The sequence below is a fragment of the Pseudochaenichthys georgianus genome, chromosome 18 (genome assembly GCF_902827115.2).
Source record: "Pseudochaenichthys georgianus chromosome 18, fPseGeo1.2, whole genome shotgun sequence".
Taxonomy (NCBI): domain Eukaryota; kingdom Metazoa; phylum Chordata; class Actinopteri; order Perciformes; family Channichthyidae; genus Pseudochaenichthys; species Pseudochaenichthys georgianus.
The window spans coordinates 21763902-21788642 of NC_047520.1; the positions used below are offsets into that span (position 1 = coordinate 21763902).

General features: G+C 42.3%; 3 protein-coding genes across 4 annotated transcripts in view; 1 reads left to right on the top strand and 2 right to left on the bottom strand.

Moving 5' to 3' along the window:
* The window catches only part of LOC117463410 (bolA-like protein 2), a 6830-nt gene extending 4971 nt beyond the window's left edge, over nucleotides 1-1859 (bottom strand). Inside the window, exons 1-2 of the mRNA XM_034105641.1 lie at nucleotides 1770-1859; nucleotides 1492-1556 (exon numbers count right to left, since the gene is read on the bottom strand). Coding sequence (XP_033961532.1) covers nucleotides 1492-1554 — 63 coding nt within the window. The 5' untranslated portion in view covers nucleotides 1555-1556; nucleotides 1770-1859. The remainder of the gene's footprint in view (nucleotides 1-1491; nucleotides 1557-1769) is intronic.
* A 313-nt stretch (nucleotides 1860-2172) lies between these two features.
* Nucleotides 2173-8448, top strand: slx1b (SLX1 homolog B, structure-specific endonuclease subunit). 2 transcript variants are annotated; one of them, XR_004554000.2, is made up of 6 exons: nucleotides 2173-2636; nucleotides 3260-3311; nucleotides 4264-4584; nucleotides 5534-5749; nucleotides 6470-6596; nucleotides 8366-8448. XR_004554000.2 is itself a non-coding variant. In XM_034106626.2 (5 exons), exons 1-5 carry the CDS (start codon nucleotides 2464-2466, stop codon nucleotides 6497-6499), a joined length of 792 nt encoding a protein of 263 aa, XP_033962517.1. In that variant the 5' UTR covers nucleotides 2173-2463; the 3' UTR covers nucleotides 6500-7112. The 2 variants fall into 2 exon arrangements, 1 of the variants encoding a protein (XP_033962517.1); XM_034106626.2 differs by lacking the exon at nucleotides 8366-8448 and having other exon boundaries at nucleotides 6470-7112.
* Nucleotides 7203-16566, bottom strand: LOC117464092 (membrane-spanning 4-domains subfamily A member 4A-like). Its single transcript, XM_034106628.2, has 7 exons — nucleotides 16214-16566; nucleotides 15865-15986; nucleotides 11240-11350; nucleotides 10894-10947; nucleotides 8967-9116; nucleotides 8429-8551; nucleotides 7203-7839 (listed from the first exon to the last, which is right to left on the bottom strand). The coding sequence occupies exons 1-7, from the start codon at nucleotides 16218-16220 to the stop codon at nucleotides 7801-7803; spliced, it is 606 nt and encodes a 201-aa protein (XP_033962519.1). The 5' UTR covers nucleotides 16221-16566; the 3' UTR covers nucleotides 7203-7800.
* Between the last annotated feature and the right edge of the window lie 8175 nt (nucleotides 16567-24741).

Below are 24741 nucleotides of genomic sequence, written 5' to 3' on the forward strand. Positions count from 1 at the left end.
TTCATTATTTTCTTTACCTCCATAATGGAGTTCTTCTCCTTTTCCATGTCTTGAATGTGGGCGTGGAACGCAGACATGAGTGAGTGCATGTGCCAGAGGTAGATCTCACTGAATTCGTTTTCAAAAAACTTCTTGATCACTATGGGTGGTTTTTGCTGAGACAGAAAGAATGCCTTTAAGGCTGGAAACATCTGTATCATCCTCTCAATGCCTGGAACAATGACAGCCACCTTCTGTATTCAATGTCAACAAAATCACAGTACTCTTCAGGCTCTCAGTGCGCACAGTGTAAATGTGGAAGTACTGGTAGATTTTGAACATGATATTCTCGAGGTCAATATCTATTGTGTCTGCCCCATGATGAACACAATGATTCAATATGTGTGCTGGGCAACCCACACCGATCAGAGTGTTCTTCTGCAGCAACCTCTTCACATTTGCAAACACATTCTTTCCCCCTTCATCACGTCGGATTCCTCCAAAGTTTGTGTTGCAATTGTCGCCAGTAAATGCAATGCATTTTTCAGACAAATTGTTTTTTGCCAATGTTTCAATGAGATATTGTGCAATGGTTTCTGCTGTCTCATTTGGTGTGTCTTTAACCTCGATTAATTTAGTTTGCATGCCACCCCTCTTCCAGTCAAAGTACTGGATTATGATTGGGAATATTTTCACTGCTCCGTGGTTACTCCCGTCTGTAGAAACACCACAGTACTGGATTTCTTTGAGTGCTTCATGTGCGACATCAATCGAGTGGGGCGCTATAACACCATTGACAATGGCTTCGGTTTTAGTGCGCGCACTACTGAATTTTTTGGCAGTGTCAGAGTCTGGAAATGCTTTTTTTAGCAAGGCACTTGTGCAATCCATAGATCTGTAGCTGTTGTGATGTTTCAGTGTGAAATGCAAACGCACCCTCCGCTGCATTTACAGCATTCTCTGTTTTGCCTGGTCTAACAAAGAAGTCTGTCAACTTTGCCGACAAACTCTCACCTTGCACAGCTTTCCTATGTTTGTCTGTGTCCATGTGCGCTTTAAGATCGCCTGCACCTTTATTGGACACACACGTATGTGCAAGCTTTGCACACGGTGCACTCCGCCTCCCATTTGTTCCGACCGGGTCGGTACATTTGGAATTTCTTCTGCAATTCATCTGTAAAAGTACAGATGAGCTTTGGCATTGTGAATGTGAGCTGCGGTCCGCTCTGTCCCCTTCCTCTGTTTGTGTGTCAGCGTAGTTGTAGAGCCGCCCACAAAGCTTCAGACTCAGGGATTACGTCACACACGCAACAGAGTACCGTAGTTTCTGTGCAATGCGCCAGTCAATTTAAGTACATGCAAACGGTCCGCGAAACCCGGACATTTTCATGAATTTATAAACCCCCCCCGGACGACCCGGACAGGGCGTGAAAAGAGGACATGTCCGGGCAAAAGAGGACGTTTGGTCACCCTAGCTAACGTGTAATACACAAATAATAAGCAGAAACATACCACGTGTACTGCTGCGAGCTCCTTGGTCAGTTTATCCCGGATGTGATCAGCTGTAATAGCCATGTCTGTATAAATAAAAGGTCAATTGTAACGTTAGTACAGCCGCTGCAGTGTGGCTAAATCAATGTGTATAGATCTCTCTGAGTGTCGTCAGAGGCATGGACATGTTGACACCGGAAGTGTTAAGGTATCCTTCAGTTTAGCATTTCGACCGTCCACCAACACACTATTACATCACAATTGTGAACTGAGGTTTTAATTTAGAAGCGTATCATTACCAAAGGCCGTGTGTTATACACTGTGTTCGCTAAATTCAGTCACAGGGTAAATATCCATGGGGTGAACGACGTGTGGGTGTCTGTACTGAAGAATATATACTAATAGCCAATCAGATGCAATATGTTGCCATTATGGGCGGGACATATATTTTAAAGTAGCGAATCCATGAGCGTAACACAATTGTAGGTGTCTTTACAGAAAGACAAACTAAACGTTAAGCGAGATTAATAGAAACAGAAATCTATGCTATACATTGATTACACTGTAAATGAAACAGTAGTTGTTGGTTGCACATTCTTATATTAGCTTTTTATTTGTCTTGCAGAAGGCTCCCATGAGTCCTTTAAGACATAGTTTATCAGGCAGTTCGGTAGGCAACTAAGACAGGCAATGTTTACATGCTAAGGTCCACTACTCTCATTTGTTGAAAGGTATGCTATGGGTAACCATCGAAACTATGCATGAACATTTTAAAGCATCTGAATTCAAGCTATTCAGATAATTATGCAATGAAAATGGAAGTATTATCACAACATAATTGTCTAAAGTGTGTACAATTGGTTATTTTTTTACTTTTTGTTCATGGCTCTACTAGCTAAAATGTACACAAGTCAGCTAACGTTATGCTGCTAGCTCATTCCATGGGTGCTCTAAAACAATATCAGCGAACGTGGCTGCTTACACTGTTCCAAGATGGTTGTGGAGGTAGAAAACTTCTTTGGTGTGTACATGCTGTACTGCACCAACCCTAAATTCAAAGGGCGTATTTACATTGGCTTCACTGTGAACCCTGAGCGCAGAATAGGACAGCACAACGCCGGACGGCACCGAGGGGGGGCGAAGAGGACCAGTGGGAGGGGGCCGTGGTGAGAGTTATACTGCTATACTACATCATGTTCCCTGTAGGATTACACGATTATCGATCTGTGGAATGTAACGTCTTATTATTATTATTATTATTATTATTATTATTATTATTATTATTATTATATATTCATGTAATGTAATTTTGGGGTGCTTGGGTATTTCCATGATCTGCTACTTTATACTTCTACTTTCAGAGGTAAATGTTGTACTTTTACTGCACTACATATATTTAACACTTGTAGTTAACATAAATAAATGTTTATATGATATATATATATATATATATGCACTAGTAATTTCTGAAATGTGCTCCATATTGACGAAATACAACATTAAAAAACATTTAATTTTGAATAAAAACACAATAATATTCTATAATAACACAAAACATTTATAAGAGGCATTCTGCACATTGAGTACTTTTACTTTTGATATTTGAGTACATTTAGCAATAGTTTTACTTAATACATTTTCACCTGAGGATTTATACTTGTAGTGGAGTATTTTAAGTATGTGGTATTAAATGAATACCACATTCTTAAAATACATACTTTTACTTAAGTAGAGGATCTTTTTCCACCACTGTTATTGATGTTCTGCATATGCTCCTTGCTGTGTACAGGGACATGGTCCTGATAATACACGGCTTCCCCTCTGACATTGCTGCCCTTCGGGTAAGTCAAAGTCTGTGTATTGAAGAGACTGAATAAAAAGCCCCTGACACATCATTTAAAGGGACACCAATAGAGAACAAGCCTCATTGGCTCGTGATGAGGAAGTGAATGTGAGAGAAGAACTTTATTTGCTGATGTTTCTTAAGTTCTAAAGCAGAAATGAATAGCCATCCAACCCTCAGCAGACTGGCACTGCAGATTTCAGTCTGCTGAGTATCAATGTATCACGTTCTGAAACATCTGATCTCTTCATAGTAGATTTCAGAGCACATCACAATGACTGTGTTGTTGTTTCCTCAAGTGAAACATTCTTCTCCTCAATCGCTGCCAATTTCTTGTCAGTCTAATTTGCCCGACCTTCAGACGAGGTGAACACAAAACAAGGGAATTTCCAAATCCAGGTGTCCTTTTTCTCCCATGTATACTATTCTTTGTTGGATTCAAATTCAATTTATTATTGTTTTGTTGGTCTTGAATTCAGTTCACGGTAGTATTACAAATGACCTGTTAGAACTATTCATGGGTGAAAGAAATCTACTAACTCATCATTACATCCCCTCTGGCTGGCAGAGAGCTCACAGCTGCATAGTTTCTTGTGTTGCTTTGATCACAATTCGTCCATCTGTATATGGTGTATCCACACTGTACATTGATATTTAATGTAATATGAATACTCCATGTTAATAATATCCTACTTCTATATTTTGTGAGATGTAATTGGCCCTTCATAGTGTATACTTGACTGTCTTCAGATGTATACCTTCCACCGTTACTATGTATATATTTTACTTTAAAGTTCTGTTTTTATTTTCTATTTTGAGAAGTTTATATTTTATGCTTGTGTCTGTTTATAATGTGCTCCTTTTCATTTTCACATTGCGTGCAATGCCTTGTTTACATGCTGCCGTGGTAACGAACAAATCTTATCTTATCTTTATGTTAACTGTGGCAGTTTGAGTGGGCGTGGCAGCACCCCCACTCCTCCAGGCGGCTCTCCCACGTGCCCCGGCGCTCCAGGAAAGAGTCCAGCCTGCAGTTCCACTGGCGGGTGGTCTCCAGCATGCTACGGGCCCCCCCCTGGAGCAGGCTGCCGCTGACGGCCCGCTGGCTCAGACAGGAGTACAGGATGGACTTTGAGCCCAGCCTGCAGCCCCCCCTCCACGTCCCCATCGCCTTCGGGAGCGTCAGAGCCAAGAAGAAGCTGCAGCCTGCAGGGGAGGATGAGGAGGAGCAGGAGACCTCCAGCTGTTTCCTCTGTAAAGGGCTGGTCAAGGTACAGACTGTTCAAACCATTAGAACAGCATTTATTTTAAATGATTTGAAACACTTACATAACTTATATAATGGTTACAACATTAATACTTATACTACATTGATTGTCACATCTTACCACCTGGTCATTATAAAAGTGACTTACCCTTTTTCGCATCTTTCATCAAAGATATGAACTTGGTTTCTGATGTCATGGTTATTTTTTTCCATTCCTTTTCATTTACCAGATTCTTCCATTGTGAGCTAATTAAATTATTATCTTTTAACAAATATTTGAATAATAATTTCTATTATCTCTAGTGTTTTTAAAACATCCCAAACCTTGATATTGGTTCTGAATCAGAGATAAACAGTGTGTGTGGGTTGGCTCAGGATCTGGTTCTGGTCTCTGGTCTCTGGTCTCTGGTCTCTGGTTCTGGTCTCTGGTTCTGGTCTCTGGTCTCTGGTCTCTGGTTCTGGTCTCTGGTTCTGGTCTCTGGTTCTGGTCTCTGGTCTCTGGTCTCTGGTCTCTGGTTCTGGTCTCTGGTCTCTGGTCTCTGGTTCTGGTCTCTGGTCTCTGCACTCACAATTGAAAATGATAATGCAGGGAAGAGTCGGTAGGAGGAGCAGGGCCAGTGCAGGTAATGGGTACCATGTTGGCTCATTAGCGTGCTGATAGGCTAACGTTAGCATGGTAATATGAATACAGACAACCCGTATAAAATAAACGGCAAAAACACAAAGATATTACAATACAAAAACAGCACAAATTACTATATCAAATCTCACTTGATAACATATACAATCGTTGTTTTGGCGTACAGTTGAAGACGTGTACGCTCTCCATGGCTTTACCTGGATCACTGACGCAGCCTTAGAATCGTGTTGAAAAACAAGTCAGACTTTATTGCAGTACGATCCGTTGTTCGTAAGCAGTTGCATGAACCGAGACATCTGTGTGTTTGGTTCAGGTGTCAGAGAAGCTGAGCTGCTTCCACCCCTCCTGTGGGATGAGCGGTCATGTGATCTGCCTCGCTAAACATTTCCTGAAGTCGGAGCCCACCCACCTCCTGCCGGTGGAGGGCAGATGTCCGGCCTGCCAGCGCTCTGTGCTCTGGGGGAGTCTCATCCGCCACAAACACCGCTGCTTCGGGGACCTGGAGGACTTCACCCCGTCCCTTTCCCAGGTGAATGTGACTCCTCGTTAAATGCCCAGTGTATCAGATACCGGAATGTCTTCTGTGTCAGGGGGTCCGCGGGGTCTTACAAAGTATTAAAAGTTGATAAATCATTTTAGCGAAAATGAAGGCTATTAAAAAGTATTAAACGGCAAGGTGTTACATTGTGTAGCTTGTTTTCAGTAAGTATATGAGTGGTCCAGAGAGGTTGTGTTCTGCAGCCTGAATGTAGTCATGGCGTAGGCGTGTCGTGTGATCCTGTAGTTTATTGATGGCATCCCGTTGGGTTTGACGTCTTCTGAACAGGACGTCGCCCGCTCACTGCTTGATAGCGTGCGGAGGTCCGTTTACGCCGGTTGTTAAACAACATCGTTATGGGGAAATGCAGGTCTGCGTCCAAATGGTTGGAAGATAAGGAAGAAGGACAATCAATACTGTGTATAGTCAATGTGAGGTGAAGTGTGTCGCCAAGGTAACCGGTTAAAACTCCAAGTGGAGATGAGGTCTTAAAGGTCTTCAGGGTCCTGCATAGACCCTGTGTTTGTACCTTTAGCTATAATACTTTAAACAAATTGTATAAAAATGGCTGTTTTTAGATTTTAACCCAAAGGAAATGATCTTCACCGTCACCTTCTGTACTATAACCCATAGCTAAAGAACCATTTTAAGAATGTATGTATTCCAAGTGAAGGTAGATGTTGCTTTACTAATTAGTCCTGATCTCCGCAGAGCCACTGGGCCGATGAACTGCAAATATAAGGGAGTGGAGCCCGACGCCTGAACACAGAGAACCATGTATCAATGTGCACAGATTCAAATCTCTCCAGGATCCTGCCTTGTCCAATTGTATATAAAGGTACCATGTATTTTTAATGTATTCAGTATTTGTGGAACAAATCAAAGTTTTAATGCATTGTGTGACAAAGGATTTGACCTAAGACATTATTTAGTAAGTAATAAAGCGGGACACGTTGGAACTAAAGACACTGGTCTTTAGTTACACACACAGGCCCTGTTATGGTGCTGGGGTGCTCCCTCTCCTGTAGCGTGCGCTATAGCTTTCTGTGCATGTCAATGGTCTGCAGAGGCTGAACCCCTGAGGTCCCTTCAGAGGGAGTTCCTCACACAGCATGGAGCATGCTACTGATATAGCAGAATAGGGCTCCTTTAATAAAGTTGTGATGTTAGTTAGAGGGTGCTGATCATTCCTAATGATATCAATTGCAATACATGTTTGTGTTGGTCAGTGTCACGTGTGTCGGCAATGTGCATCTCTAAATGCATTGCTGTGGGCTCTATAACCATTTCCAATTCTCAAATGAGCTGATCTTTGGGATTTAGCATTTTGTGTCCAAATAAGGAAGGGACCTTGAATCGGGGAGAGGACCTGTGAGTGGTAACACATTGTACACGACGCGCTATACACAATGTCTCTTTCACAAAGAGAGAACAGCAGCCAAACCGCTTTACATGTTTTTGTATTTATTATTCATTCATGTTAGTTGCAGTAAGAAAAGACACACCTTATCTAGGTCGCTATAATCATGCAATCTGAATACAAATACTTTCAGGAAAAGCGGTGATGTGCATTGATTAGTGATTGTACTTATATAGTAAGCGCCCATTATTTGTCTTGTATTATTCACCTTGGCTGTATCCTGTTAGAGCATGACCGTACCTTAAGGAAGAAACACGATCCTTCTCTTGTAGAAACGTGTAGATAATAAGCAGTAATACACATCAACCCGACCAGGTTAGCCGCTCAGCATCAGTTACCATGGAGATCTAGCCCGCTAAAAAGAGAACCAGCGTCGTAGGACCGGAAACCCAGAGTCTTACCGGAAGTTAGCCGCGAAGAGAACATCCGGCTTCGTAGTGCAGACCTCTGCTCTCCTTTTAGCTCTGGTTTGGTCTCACCAAGTCTTTAAACAGAAGCTGCTCAAACAAACCCCTTTCACATTTCACATAGTTATTTGATACATTGGTTATACAAAAATGTTGATTAGTGCACTTTTACATATTCTGTAGCATGTGTGTGTAGCTGAACATCTGTTTGCCCCTCACAGCTGGGCGGGGGGGGCCTGCACCGTGATCACCGGCTGAGGGGGCAAACAAGAACAAATGTTAACACCTGCTGCGTTCACAGCTACTGTAGTAATGTACTGGCTTTTAAATGGATGCTTGTTTAACACATAGTTATATTATATCTGTTGATCTATGGGTTGTGCCCCTCCCTCCACATCTACACCCACAGGACCCCCTTGTTGTTGGGGGCACTAGTTACTGTTAGGGGCTGCGGACAGCATAGGGTGAAGTTTAATAGTAAAATAACCTATTTTTAGGAAAAAGTAAGTCTTTGGTATACAAATTACATGTTTTGGTGACTGGCCTCCTTACTTTAATAATGTCAGAAAAGTATTACTTATCTATTGGTTTTTCAATTTCCTTCTCCATTTCGGCCTATAACTTGTGTGTGTTTGAGTGTATATATTTCAACGGTAATGAAGAAAGCTTTGTTTGAATGTGTGCAATGCCAATACATTTATTCCTCTCCTATGAGGGTCCGAACATGACCCTCATAGGAGGCCTCCATCTTCATTTCTCTGGTCGCTTGTATGTATTCAGGCAGTATTCAAACAGAGAGGACCTCCATGATGAAACCAGTGGTTCAGAGAGTTGTTGACTCACCATTTTGGGGGCTGGCGAGCAGCAGTTGGTCACCTTGCAGCAGTAGGCGGCCACAGTGATGGAGATGGTCACCAGGGCAACGTTAATGACCACACACTCGGAAGAGAAGTGTGAAATCGTGCTCTGTAATGGGATCAGCAAATGTGCAGAAATGATGCTTTAACAGAATAAAGAATCCAAAATAAAAAAATTGTACATTTCTAGGATTAGACTTCCACAGACATTTTAAATGCGTATTATTATTCTTATTATTATTATTATTATTATTATTATTATTATTATTTCAGCAACATATCAAAACAATACATCATTTTCATAATAGTATAATCAGAACCTAATGTAACAAAATCACTTAAAACATAACAAGCTAAATATTTCAGAAACAAATATCATTGAAAAAATCGCTAACAATTAAAGAATAAAGTCAGTAACTTTGAATGTGAAAATGTTTGTTGTTATAAAAACAAGCATTCCACTTCCAGGAGTGTCATTATCCAAGTGAAGTGAAGTATTAAGTCTGGATCTTATGAGAGCTCACCTCGATGTTATGGCAGTAGTCTCTGGAGGTGGAGTTCTGGTCATAGTAGTATCGCCTGCATGGGGTATCATTCATTTTAACCAGAGCGAAGATCATGTTGGTGATGGAGACGGGGACAGCCACGATCTGCATTCCCAAACACGCCCTCAGCTGAAGAGCACGAGATACAAGACACAACATTTGTTTTTAACGACACCTGTTTGCTTTGTTTTGGAAGATATTTACAGACGTGATCAAATAACAGAGAATTACTTGATATTTCAATTAGGAAATGAAAACAGAAAAGCAAATCCTGTTCAATCCACTGTCCAATGTACTAGGACAGGGATGGGCAAATGGCGGCCCCCACCTCCTCTTTTTGCGGCCCTCAGATTAATTTATAAACAACGTAATTGATAAAAAATATATATTTTTTAAAAATATTTTTTTTACTTGTAGTACTGATACCGTCCACTAGACTCCTAGTTATGTCGCGAGCTGCGTAGATGATTTCAAATACCGCAAAATAATCTGTGACGCATTTGTGTGTATTTTGTTTGTTTCCCGGGGAAACGCTCACAAGAAACACCGGCTGTTGTTACGCCTGCTGAGACGTTAAGTTGCCTCTTGTAATTATGCCTTTACAAGCTTCAAAGTTCAATCTGAATTTGGCGAAACAAGTTTAATATTCTTAAAACCAAGACTTTGTTTATTTGAAATCAGATGAAAACAAACTGTCACGGACCCTGCCGTGTTATCTATGATTACTACGCTTTTCATTCATAATTTCAGCGGGAGGGAGGGAGTGGCGCTGAGGAACAGCAGAGTGCGGGCTGACGGGTGTCTGTGTGGACATTCCCATTATTGTGGAATAAGGGGAATGCAGAGAGAGGCTACAAGTGTCTTAGGTTCAAGTTAGACAACTAATGTCTGGGTTAGTGGTCATGACTTCATGTATGTCATCTAATGGTTCATCTCAATACACACACATTTTCCGTGCTTTCCAATAGTTTAAAATAGTTTTATTCCACTGTTTAATAACCTGTTCAATACAAACATGCCACTTGTACAAATGAAATAAAATGTCTGTGAACTGATATTTGTTTAGTGAGCTTATTAGAGGATGTTCCCATTTTTTGGGGATGTTCCCTTTGATTGTAAAATGTCAATGAAGATGTCAGACTTAGTATATTTGTTAATAATTACATACAACACATGTAATTTTGTGTGTGTGTGTTCCAAGTGAATCTGCGGCCCCCTGGTGGCCAGTACATCAATGATGTGGCCCCCACCACCATCAAAGTTGCCCATCCCTGTACTAGGTGTACTAACGTTTTCAATTGCCACAACTGGGATTGCCCACTTCACTCTTATCCGTAGTCTCTTAAAGTGGACATTTCCACACTCAAAAAAATCATCTTTCAAAGCATGTTTAGGTAAGAACATATCCTTAAACTGTAAAATAACTCCCCATGCAGGCCAGTAGAATACAGACCTGTCTTAAAGAGACAGGCGCTAAAACGGAGCGTTCCAGACGTGAGAAAAAGAATGTTCAACTAGAAACCCAAAATATACTGTAAGTATGAACCAGAAAATGTTCATTACACATCCCTTTTAAGTCACAGCCACTCTGGTGTTTAGCTTCCCTGCACTGATCCTTTAATACATGGTTCCTTCTTCCACTGCGTGCGACCAGTTGAAGGAGCAAAATGGCTGACAAATCCAACTGCTCCTATAGAGGAAGTGACTGATCAGTTCTGTTTTTGTGGATTGTATAAAAGTGCAAACTAATCCTAAATTCCTATGACAAGACATGTTGACATGTTCCATTGTATATTAAAGCAAGTACGCCTGTATATTTGTGTTTGGTGCTAGTTATTACGTGGCTCATATATCATTGGTGATCCTGTGAGATTTGAGAGATGTTAGTGTCCAGCCGGTAACTCACCGTTGGGAGATGCAGGTTCTGTGCTGCTACGGTCAAACTCCCAGCTATTAACACCTGTGAACAGAACAGGACTCATGTGAGCACGCTAACCTTCAATCACTCTGCGGCAGTGTTAGAATTGGCACCTTAGGCCCCCTACACATAGAACATGTAAAACAACATGGTGGAATTCAATGGGCTTTACAAAAGACAACTAACGCAACAAAAATATTTTAGAAAATCACTTCAAATACATTTACAGTCATGAACAAGCCACGACAAAGACAAATCAAATAATAAGTAATAACTGCTCCATCTTGTGTTCCGCTAATGAGGAATGAATATTAAAAGTTCTGGATATGCTTACCAGTAGAGATAAGATGATGACCGGTATGCCAGTGGGAGTATCTCTCAGGCCTTTGGACATGAACAGCACCGTGCTGATGATCTGAAACAGACTGAGGCCGATCTGAGTGATCTGGAGAACAGAGAGAACATCTCAAGATGACAAGCTCAGGCTCTGGAGAGCAGAGGTGGGAAGTAACTAAGTACAATTACTTAGGAACTGTACTTAAGTACAATTTTGAGGTACTTTACTTGAGTATTTCCATTTCATGCTACTTAATACCTCGAATACATTTAAGAGGTAAATACTGTCATTTTACTCCACTACATTTATTTAACAGCTTTAGGTACTTTTAACAATGCATCTCTAAACATTAAACTAGTAGACTAACTTTTTAAGTCAAATTATTAAAATGTTTTCAAAAAAGTCAATCAGAACTGTGTTAGTCTACAACAGTAAAATGCTACTTGATGCAAACATATTATCTAGAAAGGTCACATATCTAAATATAATTATATCCACACATAAAGACAATTTCTGCATAATGAATACTTTTACTTTTTAAACCGTAAGTATACTTTGCTTACTTAAAGAGCCTGTGACACGGTTTTCCCCCATCATCCAAACCATCAATTTGAGTACATATTGTCTCCTTGAAACCCGTTACTAAACTGATTTTGGATATTTGTACTTTGATAACCATAAATCTGCCTTCAATGTTGACAACTTTCTGGATCTTCTCTGGATTCTTCAAGTCCCGCCAAATGATGGGTGACGTCATTGCGGGCACAGCGCTCCAGCTGCACGGTTCAGGATCCCAGCATCTGCATGTAAACCTTTATATATATATACAGTCAGATGTAAACGCACGACGGCGCACACAGCAGCAAGCTCAGACAGCGATGACAGGTTAATGGTGAAAGTGTCTGAGAGCTCATATGAGGCTGAAGGATCGGTTTATGTTGTATCTGTTAGAAGTTTAGGAATGAGGTGCGTCAATATGGGCGATCATACGGTCATGTACAGGGGCGCCTAAGGGGGTGAAAAGTTAGAACGATTCTAAGGGCCCGTGACTGACGGGGGCCCCAAAATATTTAGAACATTAAGAAAAAAAATATATAAGTAACCTTTCATCAATCCTCAATAATTAACATTAATAGAACGTTATATTGATAAAGTACTCACTAAACTTACGATTCATTTAACTTATTTTCTTCCAAAAGTTAATTATCCAAAGCCTCTGTACACCCCCTTCTATTTACATGTAATGGTTTGGTCCTGCCTCCAAACGCGGTTTGGGCACCAGCACTTGCAGAGAGTGAAAGCATGTGAGGAGGGATGCTAGTACTTAGCCTACGTACTGTGTTGTTGTACCATGTCTCAACGACTCAAAAAGTCAGGCTCTAAGAAAAGAAGAGAAAGGAGAGAAAGACAAGAGAGAGGGACTAAAGGGCGACAGCATGTCACCCAGTTTTTCACAAGAAAAGGTGTGGTCGATGAGTGGTGGAAATTAGTCTGTTAGCTAATGTTTTTTTTTACTAAGCTGACATTAAGTACAGACAATTCAGAGGTTTTTAATTTCACTGCTCTTTTAGCTGACATTTAAAGGTGGGGTAGGTAATTCACTTCAGAAAAACCTTTTTGTTATATTCCATGGAATGCTCTTACCATCCCGATAGCAATGAATATATTAAATGCTTTGACAATAAATACATACAAAAATGTCATCTGTGGAAGCCGTGGCGCTGTAAAAAGCACGACCAATCATCTGAGCCGGCCCGGCTAAAATAATTGGATGGCCTACCTGCCTGTCAGCCTTCCAACTGTGCACAAATCTCGTGCCCTCATTGGTCATGTGCGCATTTGTGTGTGTTGGACGAGGGTCTGTAAGGAAGTGGCAGATTTTTTTTTGGTTGTGTACTTTCAGATTCTAGCGCACTTGAGCTGGTTTCTCCATTCTTACCTACCTACCTTTAATAAATGCAGGCACATTTTAGCACCTATTCATACTAAATCAGTTGTCCCCCCCCCCCTGGTGCCAGGACCAACAGATCCATCTCTAGGCTCAGCAGCCCTGTCCCCCCATAATGCTGAACCTGAACCAGCTTTTCTCCCAACTGAAGGAGCTTAACATATTTGACATATGCCGCTTAACATATTTGAAGGGACACTGGAATACAAAAAATATATATATATATATCAAAACAAAAGGCTAACATCTAATTTTAATTATACATTTCAAACACAGTATTTTCCCACACAGCCAATGATCTACATAAAACAAAAAACTGCTTTTAGTCTATTTGGATGATGGACAGTTTGAAGCATTGAGTGATCAGTCTGTATTAGGTAAACACAATGTTAATCACCGACATTTTGGTATTAATACTAATGTTATTATATTAAAGCAGGGGTGGGGAACCTCCGGCCCCCGGTCCGTATACGGACCGCTAGACCATTTCGTACGGCCCTCGAAGTAATTTATAAACAAAGTGGCCTGTGCCTGGTGGTGGGGCCCAATGTGATATATTTTCATGGGGCCCAAAATCCCTGGCGGCGCCCCTGGTCATGTAGCCAGTGGTGGAATGGGACTAAAACTCCTCCCGGGACTCTCGACCGGCCCACTTCGGTACCGCTAGTAAATTGTCAACGGGGGGAGTGGGGGATGTCAGGGGCGGCGGGTGCTGGAGATGGTACGTAAATATGTGTGTCACTGCATCCTGGTAAAATACAAATATAATGTATAATGTCTGTGTCTTTGACTTTAGCGCTGCTAGCCACCTGTGCCCTGTACTACGAAGCCAGTTCAACAGACCCTGGATATGTTTGAGTAACAAACAAACTAACAACAACAAACTAACAAACGAGATCTCGCTAAGCGGTCCTACGACGCTGGTTATCAACTCGGTAAATCAAGCCAGGGTTTCTCTCTCCAGCTGAGAGCGCGTTCACGTCTAAGACACGAGTGGATCTGACTTTAATTACATTTGTCTCGAGTGTTTCGTCAACATAATGTGTTAAATAATACTTCTGCATCCAGTCTGTGACACTGAGTGTTGCACGGCCAGATGAGGCTGGAGAAGCTGACTCAGATAAGGAAATATATGATATATTATGATATTATATGATCGATGATCTGATTGATGATGTAATATGAATGATAAGTGCGACACGTCGGCGTCTTCTCTGCATACGGCAGTTTAAACTGTATTTCCTTTATCCTGTAATATGACTTGAGAGATTTAAACTCCGCACACTGAGTGGATCTCTTTTCTATAGACGCTGGAGGCGGGCAGCGTCAGGTAAAAGAAGTTATTTAGCCTTCTCAAACCTGAGCCTCACGCGCCGCCTATGGGGGATGTGCTAGTTACTTATCCGACCGGCCCACTTCGGTACCGGCCCATCGGGATTCGTCCCGATGGCCAGTCCGCCACTGCACCCAGCCCACGTAAACTGTCAACGGGGGGAGCCTCGCTGCGGGGAAACGGTGGACCTAGTGTCCCGATCGGAGTGGGAATAATAATAATAATAATCTGTGCATTTTATCCATTAATTTCCCCAACATTGTGGTAAAAAAACCACACGTTTAATCCACGTTGGTGTACTACAACTACAAAAAGCATCGGTTTGTTTTCTCATCAGGAAATGCAGACCGGCTCAAACAAACGATTTTTAATCATCATCCATGATATATGTTCGCCGAATTGACATGAAAGCACTAATAAATGTAGTTTCATCCACTTGAGTTTACAACTACAAAAATAATCGATTTGTTTTTATATCACATCCGACGGGAGGAAATTCAGCAGCTCTCACTCCCGATTTGTAATCCTAATGTAATCATCATCTTCACCACGATCATTTATGTTTATGTTCGCCGAATTGACATGAAAGCACTGACAAATATGAATATACTGTAGTCAACTTCATTAAAACGTTATTAACGTGCCTAATCTCAGTAATTCACAATTTCTACGCATGACAACACACTTTGTCGGTGTTTGGCTCTCGAAGCGTTCCCGCATTGACGTCACTTCCGGCTTCCCCCAAAACTTCAAAATGACTCGAAGGAATTTCCCCGCGATGTTCGAAATTATTGATATTTATCGGAACGGTATCGCTTTTTCTTTTTTAAACTGACGGTTCGAGATTACTAGTAGCCCAATATTTCATTGCACAACAGTTGTTGGGATGCTGTCACAGGCTCTTTAAGTTTGATTTTGAATGCAGAACTTTTACTAGTAATTAAGTATTTTGACAATAATGTAATGGTACTTCTGAAACACACACACACATACCATGTATACATCACTTCAGGGGACATTACATTGACTTACATGAATTTCCTGGAGACTTATCCTAACCTTAACCAACACATGCCTAACCCTTACCCTTAACCTTACCCTTACCCTAAACCTAACCAAGTCTTCACCCTAAAATTAATGATTCCCCTGTAAACAGATTTAGGTCCCCACAAGTATAGTAATGCTAGGCCACACGCACGCACGCGCGCGCAAACACGCACGCACGCGCGCACACACACACACACACACACACACACACACACACACACACACACACACACACACACACACACACACACACACACACACACACACACACACACACACACACACACACTGTACCCCCAGAGCATTGGGCTCAGCCTCCAGGTACTTCTGTTTCCAGTTGACGTTCCTCTCGAAGCTGACTGACACCAGGGGGGTCTGAGAGGGGGGGAGACCCTCCTCCACAACTGATGCTTCCTCTGAAAAAGACACAGGTATCTTACTCTCCTTATAAAGTAACAAAGTGCAGGAAAAGTAGGGCGGGAAGCAGAAGAAGTGCGTGTGTTGCGGGCGCGTATGTAGCGGAAGTGAGCCGCAGTATTAAAAGCAGAAAGCATCTGGATTGCATCACAAACACAATAACGGTCTTTCCTCCTTGTTAGCTAAACGCCAGTAAATAATGTGAGAACAGAAAGCGTGCTTTTACCGGCCATGGTCCTGGTATCCACTCTCACTTCCACTTTTAAACGTGTTTTCGAAGTTCCAGGCTGCAGATCGGACGTTTTGCAACAACTCGGACTGATGCTTTTTGGGAGTTCGAGTCCCTCCCTCCCCGCGTCTGGCTCTGCATCAAGACTCCCCTCAGACACATATCAGCTGTTTATATCCGGGGTCGTGATTGGCAGGTTAATTAACTTCCGTGTTCACAAAGCTGTCAATCAAACAAAGCTTGTATAATAAAGCACGGATCTGAGTTTTTCCAACAACAAAAAAGGTGTATTTTGTGATGGTGCTGAAAATACCCGCGGTGAAGTTAGTTTGAGGTTGGATATTCGACATAGACGGTCCACATCGAGCGACCTCTTGCAATTTCCAGCCATCGCACTTACCAATAGTCCTTTCGGGACCATCAATGAATTGCTGTTATTTTCACTAACAGTTATTGTTTAATTCAATAGCTTATCCGTCATGTGCAGCGGGCTGTGCATTTCACACTTAGGCCTTCAGTAGTGTCCTACCTGAATAAATCCACCTCTTAATTACATTATAATGACGTCACGGCCATAGAAACCATTAATAGTATACAGACAAACAGTATAACAGGGCATTGCATCACAGACAGATATCTAACGTATCAAAAAGAATGCCTTTACAAAAGCAGAAAAGCCAAATAACATAATTCAAATGATACATGAACAATGGGGGCTTGAATGTGTGATGAGAGAAGAAAATAAAGTAAAAAGGCTTGGAAAGCAGAATATTTGAACTGCAAACTTTTGAACTAACTTGATGGTGAATGCAGGGCCGGCTCTAGACAATTTGCAGCCCTAGGCGAGATTTTAGCTGGCTAGCTCAGAGTCCTTTACCTCACTGAGCTGTAGTATCAGCCTCTCAGTCTGACTGGAGAGGACTCTCCTCCACCTCTCAGAGACTCCTTTGCCTCACTGAGCTGTAGTTATCAGCCTCTCAGTCTGACAGGAGAGGACTCTCCCTCCACATTATTGTAGAAACATCTTCTTCTTATATCCGTTAGAGCAGCTAGCACCAGATTCTAATAACAACAGCGCCGGTACTGGTGAACCCTCCCTCGCTCACTCGCACTTTGGCTGTGAGCTGCGGGCGCCAGATAAGCCAACATCCCCCATTTTCATCACTTACAGCGTCCATCCGACAGGGCAAATGAAACGTGTAACCGGGGTGAAAAGGGTGTTACATTTACTTAATTATGAATGTTGTTACATCAAGGCCGAAAATTAGGATACGCACCAACGGTCACAAATGTTTTTCTACCAGCGCAGCGCCTTCCCAGATCTGGCGCCCAAGGCGAACATCTCTAACGCCAGTGCTACGGGCCGGCCCTGGGTATTTGGCATTTGATGGCATTTGATGACATCCCATAATACGCTGAGATGCGTTGATGGCTGCATCGTTATCAAATCTGTGAAGTTTTGGACCATTTGAAGCATTTTCACTGAAGTTATGAGAAAACCGTGTTTTATGGCGAGCATTGTGTTGCCATTAGGGATGCCAGCGATTATTCGATTTTTCGAATATTCGTTACAGTCTCCATAATCGAATATTATTTTTAAAATTCGATTTTATTTATATATTGTTTTATTATTATTTATGTTTTTCTTTTTTTTCCTGGCTTAGTTTCAACCAAAATATAGACTAATGCTAATAATAGCAATAGTATTAATAATTGTAAATGGCCATTGGTCACACCACCAGTTTGTTTTACTGTAAACTTGGAGGAAGCTGTGCAGAGTGCAGACTGCTGCTGCCTGCTGCAGCCTGCTACACACCGACCCCGCCCCCCCCCTCTCCGTCACACGTGCGGTTGATTTATTGGCGATATACAGAACAGTGAGAACAACACAACTAAAGATGAACAAAGCGGCACGTTCAAAGAAGAGTTCCTCGTGGAACTACTTAGAATTGTACGGCCTATTGTTCTAAAGTGCCTGCCATTGCCTTTATTTGAAGATGCGCGATGCACGCACAGTCGCACACACATAAAGTAGGCTATTTATTGAATTTATTTCAATGCTGCTATTATTAATACAGGCTACATGATGGTGGTTTATTTTTTGCTATTGCTTTGTACTGTTCTACCTGAAGAGCCCTTTTGTACCATGTACATGTTCCAGTAAAAGAAAACAACGGAATTCCATTTGTCTGTGTTTTCTTTCAACGGCATTTGAAGAAATCTCAAAACTGTCCCGTAGATGTCTTCATGGCTGGACTGTTAGCACACATGTGAAGTTTGAGCACTTTTTGAAGATTTTCATAGGAGTTATAGCGACATCGTCTTTTATGCTGTTTCCATGGAAACAGCATATGATGAAACCCCATAATTGACGTAGAGCTGTTGAGGGCTGGACCGTTAACCATTATCTGAAGTGTGGTGCTGTTTTGACCCTTTTCGTAGGCGTTACGACAACATCGTGTTTTATGACGAGGGATGCGTTTCCATGGAAACGGCATATGGTGAGATGTCAGATTTGACGTAGAGCTGTTGAGGCATGGACCGGTGATATACAGGTGAAGATTGTGGGACGACCGGACCGTGTCCATTGGAGCTACAGCAACATCGTGTTTTATGGCGAGGGATGCGTTTCCATGGCAACAGCCTATGGTGAGATCTCAGATTTGGCGTAAAGCTGTTGAAGCATGAACCGGTGATATACAAGCGAAGTTTGGGGGACGATCGGACCGTGTCCATTGGAGTTACAGCGACATCGTGTTTTATGTTGAGGGATGCGTTTCCATGGAAACGGCATATGATGACACCCCATAATTGACATAGAGTTGTTGAGGGCAAGACCATTAACCTTTATCTGAAGTCTGCTGCTCTGAGCATGTCAGTTGGAGTTATGACATCATCATGTTCCATGACACAGGTGTTTATATTTGAGCTAACGACATGTCCAGAGATCAAAAGTTTCCATGGTGATCAAATAAATGTGGCAAAGGTTCAAATTTGTTGAACAACACATTTGTAACTGGTTTTTTAAATGACCAAAAAAGATGAACAGTTGGAAGATTGAAAATGGGATTATTATTATTAGGTCATTGAAAAGTAGAATCATTTAGAAAGATGTGAACATTGAAGTTTCTATTTTAGAAAAGCTGACAGTGTAGTGCATCGCTGGTTTTAAAAGTGATTTATAAGAGTCATGTTTAAAGATGTGCAATACTTAAAACGTTTATAAAGATCCTCTGAGTGTGTGTCATTAGTTAGATGATAAAATGTTAGGGATAAACACCTTGACATATTGACTACAAGAGCTTGAATCAAACAAGCAACCTTGTATTTGAAAGATTAACTCACATAGCAACAGTCGCACGTGGTATATAAGTGGTGTGGCAGAGCACTGTAAAGGGTTCATGAATAGAGGGGACTTGAATGTGAAATAAGAACAAGAAAATAAAAGTCTAAATGCATGAAAAAGCAGCAGAATATTTGAACTGAAAACTTTAAAACTAAAAGCATACGTCACCAATAATGTCTAAAATATGTGGAACATGTTGAAGTCAGTATGAAGTCTCCATCAGATGGAAAATAATAGGCTGAGACAGTCTGTTAAACTCCAGTGACCACATCATCTGCTGCTCTAATTATGTCAGTTGGAGTTATGACATCATCGTCCACCTGTCTCCTGGACCCCCTTCCGTCAGCTCTTGTAAAATCGTACATCTGTACCATGAGCCCCATGATCACTAAGATCGTAAACCTCTCACTCCAGACTGGCCATATCCCCTCTGCCCTAAAAACCGCTGTCATCAAACCTCGTCTCAAAAAACCCTCCCTTGACCTGGGAGTTCTGGCCAACTACAGACCCATTTCCAACCTTACTTTTCTATCAAAGGTGCTGGAAAAACTAGTTGCTGCTCAGCTCCAGGACCATCTAAACTCCAACAACCTATTTGAGAAGTTCCAGTCTGGTTTCCACTCAGGCCACAGCACAGAAACGGCCCTGGTCAGGGTCACCAATGACCTGCTGATGACGGCTGATGCTGGCTCTCCCTCTCTCCTCATCCTCCTCGATCTCACTGCAGCTTTCGACACCGTCGATCACAGCATCTTCCTCCATCGTCTGCACTCCACCATCGGACTCTCTGACTCTCCCCTTGACTGGTTCAGATCATACCTCACCGGGAGAACAGAGTACGTCTCCTTGGGCGAGGCAGAGTCGGGTACCCACAACGTCACCTGTGGTGTCCCTCAAGGATCAGTTCTCGGCCCCACCCTCTTCACACTCTACATGCTCCCCCTTGGCTCTATCATCAGCCGACATGGAGTATCATTCCATTGCTACGCTGATGACACCCAACTGTACCTCAGGATCAACCCTACCTCCTCTGCAGCCCTGCCTTCACCCACACTTACTGCCTGCCTGGAGGAGATACAGGCGTGGATGAAGCAAAACTTCCTGAAACTCAACAGGTCCAAGACTGAAGCCATTATAGTTGGCACCCCACACCAGGTTCGGTCCTCCACCATCACCACCATCACCTTCTCCGGCCAGGACATTACCCTCTCCTCAATAGACACCAACCTGGGTGTTAAAATGGACGCCCATCTGACCTTTGAGGCCCACATTAAACAGCTGTGCAAGAACTCCTTTTATCACCTCAGGAACATCGCCAAACTCCGCCCCACACTCACTCTGTCTGACGCCGAAAAGCTGGTCCATGCCTTTGTCTCCTCCAGGCTGGACTACTGCAATGCACTCCTCATCGGGATCCCTAACAAAAGCATCCAGAAGCTCCAGTACATTCAGAACAGCGCTGCTAGGATCCTGATGAGGGTGCGCAAATATGATCACATCACCCCCATCCTTAAAGCACTACACTGGCTCCCCGTGGAACTGAGGATCGAATTCAAGGTCTCCGTCCTCACCCACCAGTGTGTCCATGGAACTGCCCCTCCCTACCTCAAGGAACTCCTCACCCCCCATACCTCCTTGCGGACCACCCGTTCCAGCAACTCTAACTTCCTCAAACCCCCCAGGACTAAGCTCCGTACTATGGGAGACCGGGCCTTCTGCTCGGCTGCTCCCAGTCTGTGGAATGCTCTCCCCGACCACATGAGAGCACCACAGACCGTGGAGGCTTTTAAAAAAGGCCTCAAAACCCATCTCTTCAAAAGAGCCTTTGCCTAGACCTTTTTATCACCCTGAGTGAAAGTATGAATGAACAGTTAGCAGTTGAAGTTGCATGAAGATTGTTCAAGTCTGAAGAGCTTCTCCATTGACTTCCATGTTAAAAATGGGATGAATTATGGGATGTATCTCTGGAATTATGAAAGTTATGAATGATAAAATGAATAGTCATCGATTCCCGACTGAGCTGAACGTTTTGATGTTTGAACGGAGTTTCTGCGATGTGGAATGTGGGAGAAGAAGAGGCGCAAAATAATCCGGCGGAATAATAAAGAATTTCATGCGTAGCAGAACAGATAGTGGGAATGCTGTGTCAGCATTCCCACTAAACAAGTGTCTGTTCACCGGAGCAGACACATCATCTCTAGCAGAACTGCATCAAAATGTACTTAACCCTCCTGTTGTCTTCGGGTCAAATCTGACCGATCTACTACTTTCATCAATCATAACTTTTTTGTTTTACATTTGATTGCATTAAGGCTTTATGATATCCTTCACAGTAGACATTTGAACATATACAATTGCTGATCACCACTTTCATTGAATTTTGGATGATTTAGTGAACTTTGCAACACCCATGGTGTTCCCGGTCAAAAATGACCGCCATAAAGAAATTGAATTAGTAACCATCCGGATCAGATAAAACACACAAACACCCACCCACACACACACACGCACGCACACACGCACGCACGCACGCACGCACACACACACACACACACACACACACACACACACACACACACACACACACACACACACACACACTGTACCCCCAGAGCATTGGGCTCAGCCTCCAGGTACTTCTATTTCCAGTACATATTTCTTAATTTAATATGTTTGGTTTGTTTTTATAGGTGCTTTTGTTATTGACCGAGTAAGCGCTGGGATTTTACCGTAATGCTTCTAATATTCGCGCACCCCAATATCACGTGCGGGCTGGCTTGACTGTGTTTTCCCAAGTGGAGGCTGGCTTGACCGCAGTCCAAGTCTTCACCCTAAAATTAATGATTCCCCTGTAAACAGATTTAGGTCCCCACAAGTATAGTAATGCTAGGCCACACGCACGCGCGCGCGCACACACACACACACACACACACACACACACACACACACACACACACACACACACACACACACACACACACACACACACACACACACACTGTACCCCCAGAGCATTGGGCTCAGCCTCCAGGTACTTCTGTTTCCAGTTGACGTTCCTCTCGAAGCTGACTGACACCAGGGGGGTCTGAGAGGGGGGGAGACCCTCCTCCATAACTGATGCTTCCTCTGAAAAAGACACAGGTATCTTACTCTCCTTATAAAGTAACAAAGTGCAGGAAAAGTAGGGCGGGAAGCAGAAGAAGTGCGTGTGTTGCGGGCGCGTATGTAGCGGAAGTGAGCCGCAGTATTAAAAGCAGAAAGCATCTGGATTGCATCACAAACACAATAACGGTCTTTCCTCCTTGTTAGCTAAACGCCAGTAAATAATGTGAGAACAGAAAGCGTGCTTTTACCGGCCATGGTCCTGGTATCCACTCTCACTTCCACTTTTAAACGTGTTTTCGAAGTTCCAGGCTGCAGATCGGACGTTTTGCAACAACTCGGACTGATGCCTTTTCGGAGTTCGAGTGTATAATACCAATGTGTACTTGTAAAAGCGCCTCGATGACTTCGAGGCGTGAAGATGGACGGTGTGGCGCAGTGCGCTGTGCAATGATCATCAGATCAAGGGGTGAAACCCGCCGCTGCTGCGTCTGTAAAGCCGTTGTGTCCTTGTGTCCTTGCTCCTGTGGGTATTGTCCACAGTGACCATTGCATGTATATAAATATGTGTAATGTGTATCTGTAAAGCGCTTTGAGCACTGGAAAAGTGCTATAATAAATGTAAGGAATTATTAATTATTATCCCCTTTAAGTCATAGCCACTCTGGTGTTTAGCTTCCCTGCACTGATCCTTTAATACATGGTTCCTTCTTCCACTGCGTGCGACCAGTTGAAGGAGCAAAATGGCTGACAAATCCAACTGCTCCTATAGAGGAAGTGACTGATCAGTTCTGTTTTTGTGGATTGTATAAAAGTGCAAACTAATCCTAAATTCCTATGACAAGACATGTTGACATGTTCCATTGTATATTAAAGCAAGTACGCCTGTATATTTGTGTTTGGTGCTAGTTATTACGTGGCTCATATATCATTGGTGATCCTGTGAGATTTGAGAGATGTTAGTGTCCAGCCGGTAACTCACCGTTGGGAGATGCAGGTTCTGTGCTGCTACGGTCAAACTCCCAGCTATTAACACCTGTGAACAGAACAGGACTCATGTGAGCACGCTAACCTTCAATCACTCTGCGGCAGTGTTAGAATTGGCACCTTAGGCCCCCTACACATAGAACATGTAAAACAACATGGTGGAATTCAATGGGCTTTACAAAGACAACTAACGCAACAAAAATATTTTAGAAAATCACTTCAAATACATTTACAGTCATGAACAAGCCACGACAAAGACAAATCAAATAATAAGTAATAACTGCTCCATCTTGTGTTCCGCTAATGAGGAATGAATACTAAAAGTTCTGGATATGCTTACCAGTAGAGATAAGATGATGACCGGTATGCCAGTGGGAGTATCTCTCAGGCCTTTGGACATGAACAGCACCGTGCTGATGATCTGAAACAGACTGAGGCCGATCTGAGTGATCTGGAGAACAGAGAGAACATCTCAAGATGACAAGCTCAGGCTCTGGAGAGCAGAGGTGGGAAGTAACTAAGTACAATTACTTAGGAACTGTACTTAAGTACAATTTTGAGGTACTTTACTTGAGTATTTCCATTTCATGCTACTTAATACCTCGAATACATTTAAGAGGTAAATACTGTCATTTTACTCCACTACATTTATTTAACAGCTTTAGGTACTTTTAACAATGCATCTCTAAACATTAAACTAGTAGACTAACTTTTTAAGTCAAATTATTAAAATGTTTTCAAAAAAGTCAATCAGAACTGTGTTAGTCTACAACAGTAAAATGCTACTTGATGCAAACATATTATCTAGAAAGGTCACATATCTAAATATAATTATATCCACACATAAAGACAATTTCTGCATAATGAATACTTTTACTTTTTAAACCGTAAGTACACTTTGCTTACTTAAGTTTGATTTTGAATGCAGAACTTTTACTAGTAATTAAGTATTTTGACAATAATGTAATGGTACTTCTGAAACACACACACACATACCATGTATACATCATTTCAGGGGACATTACATTGTCTTACATGCATTTCCTGGAGACTTATCCTAACCTTAACCATAACCAACACATGCCTAACC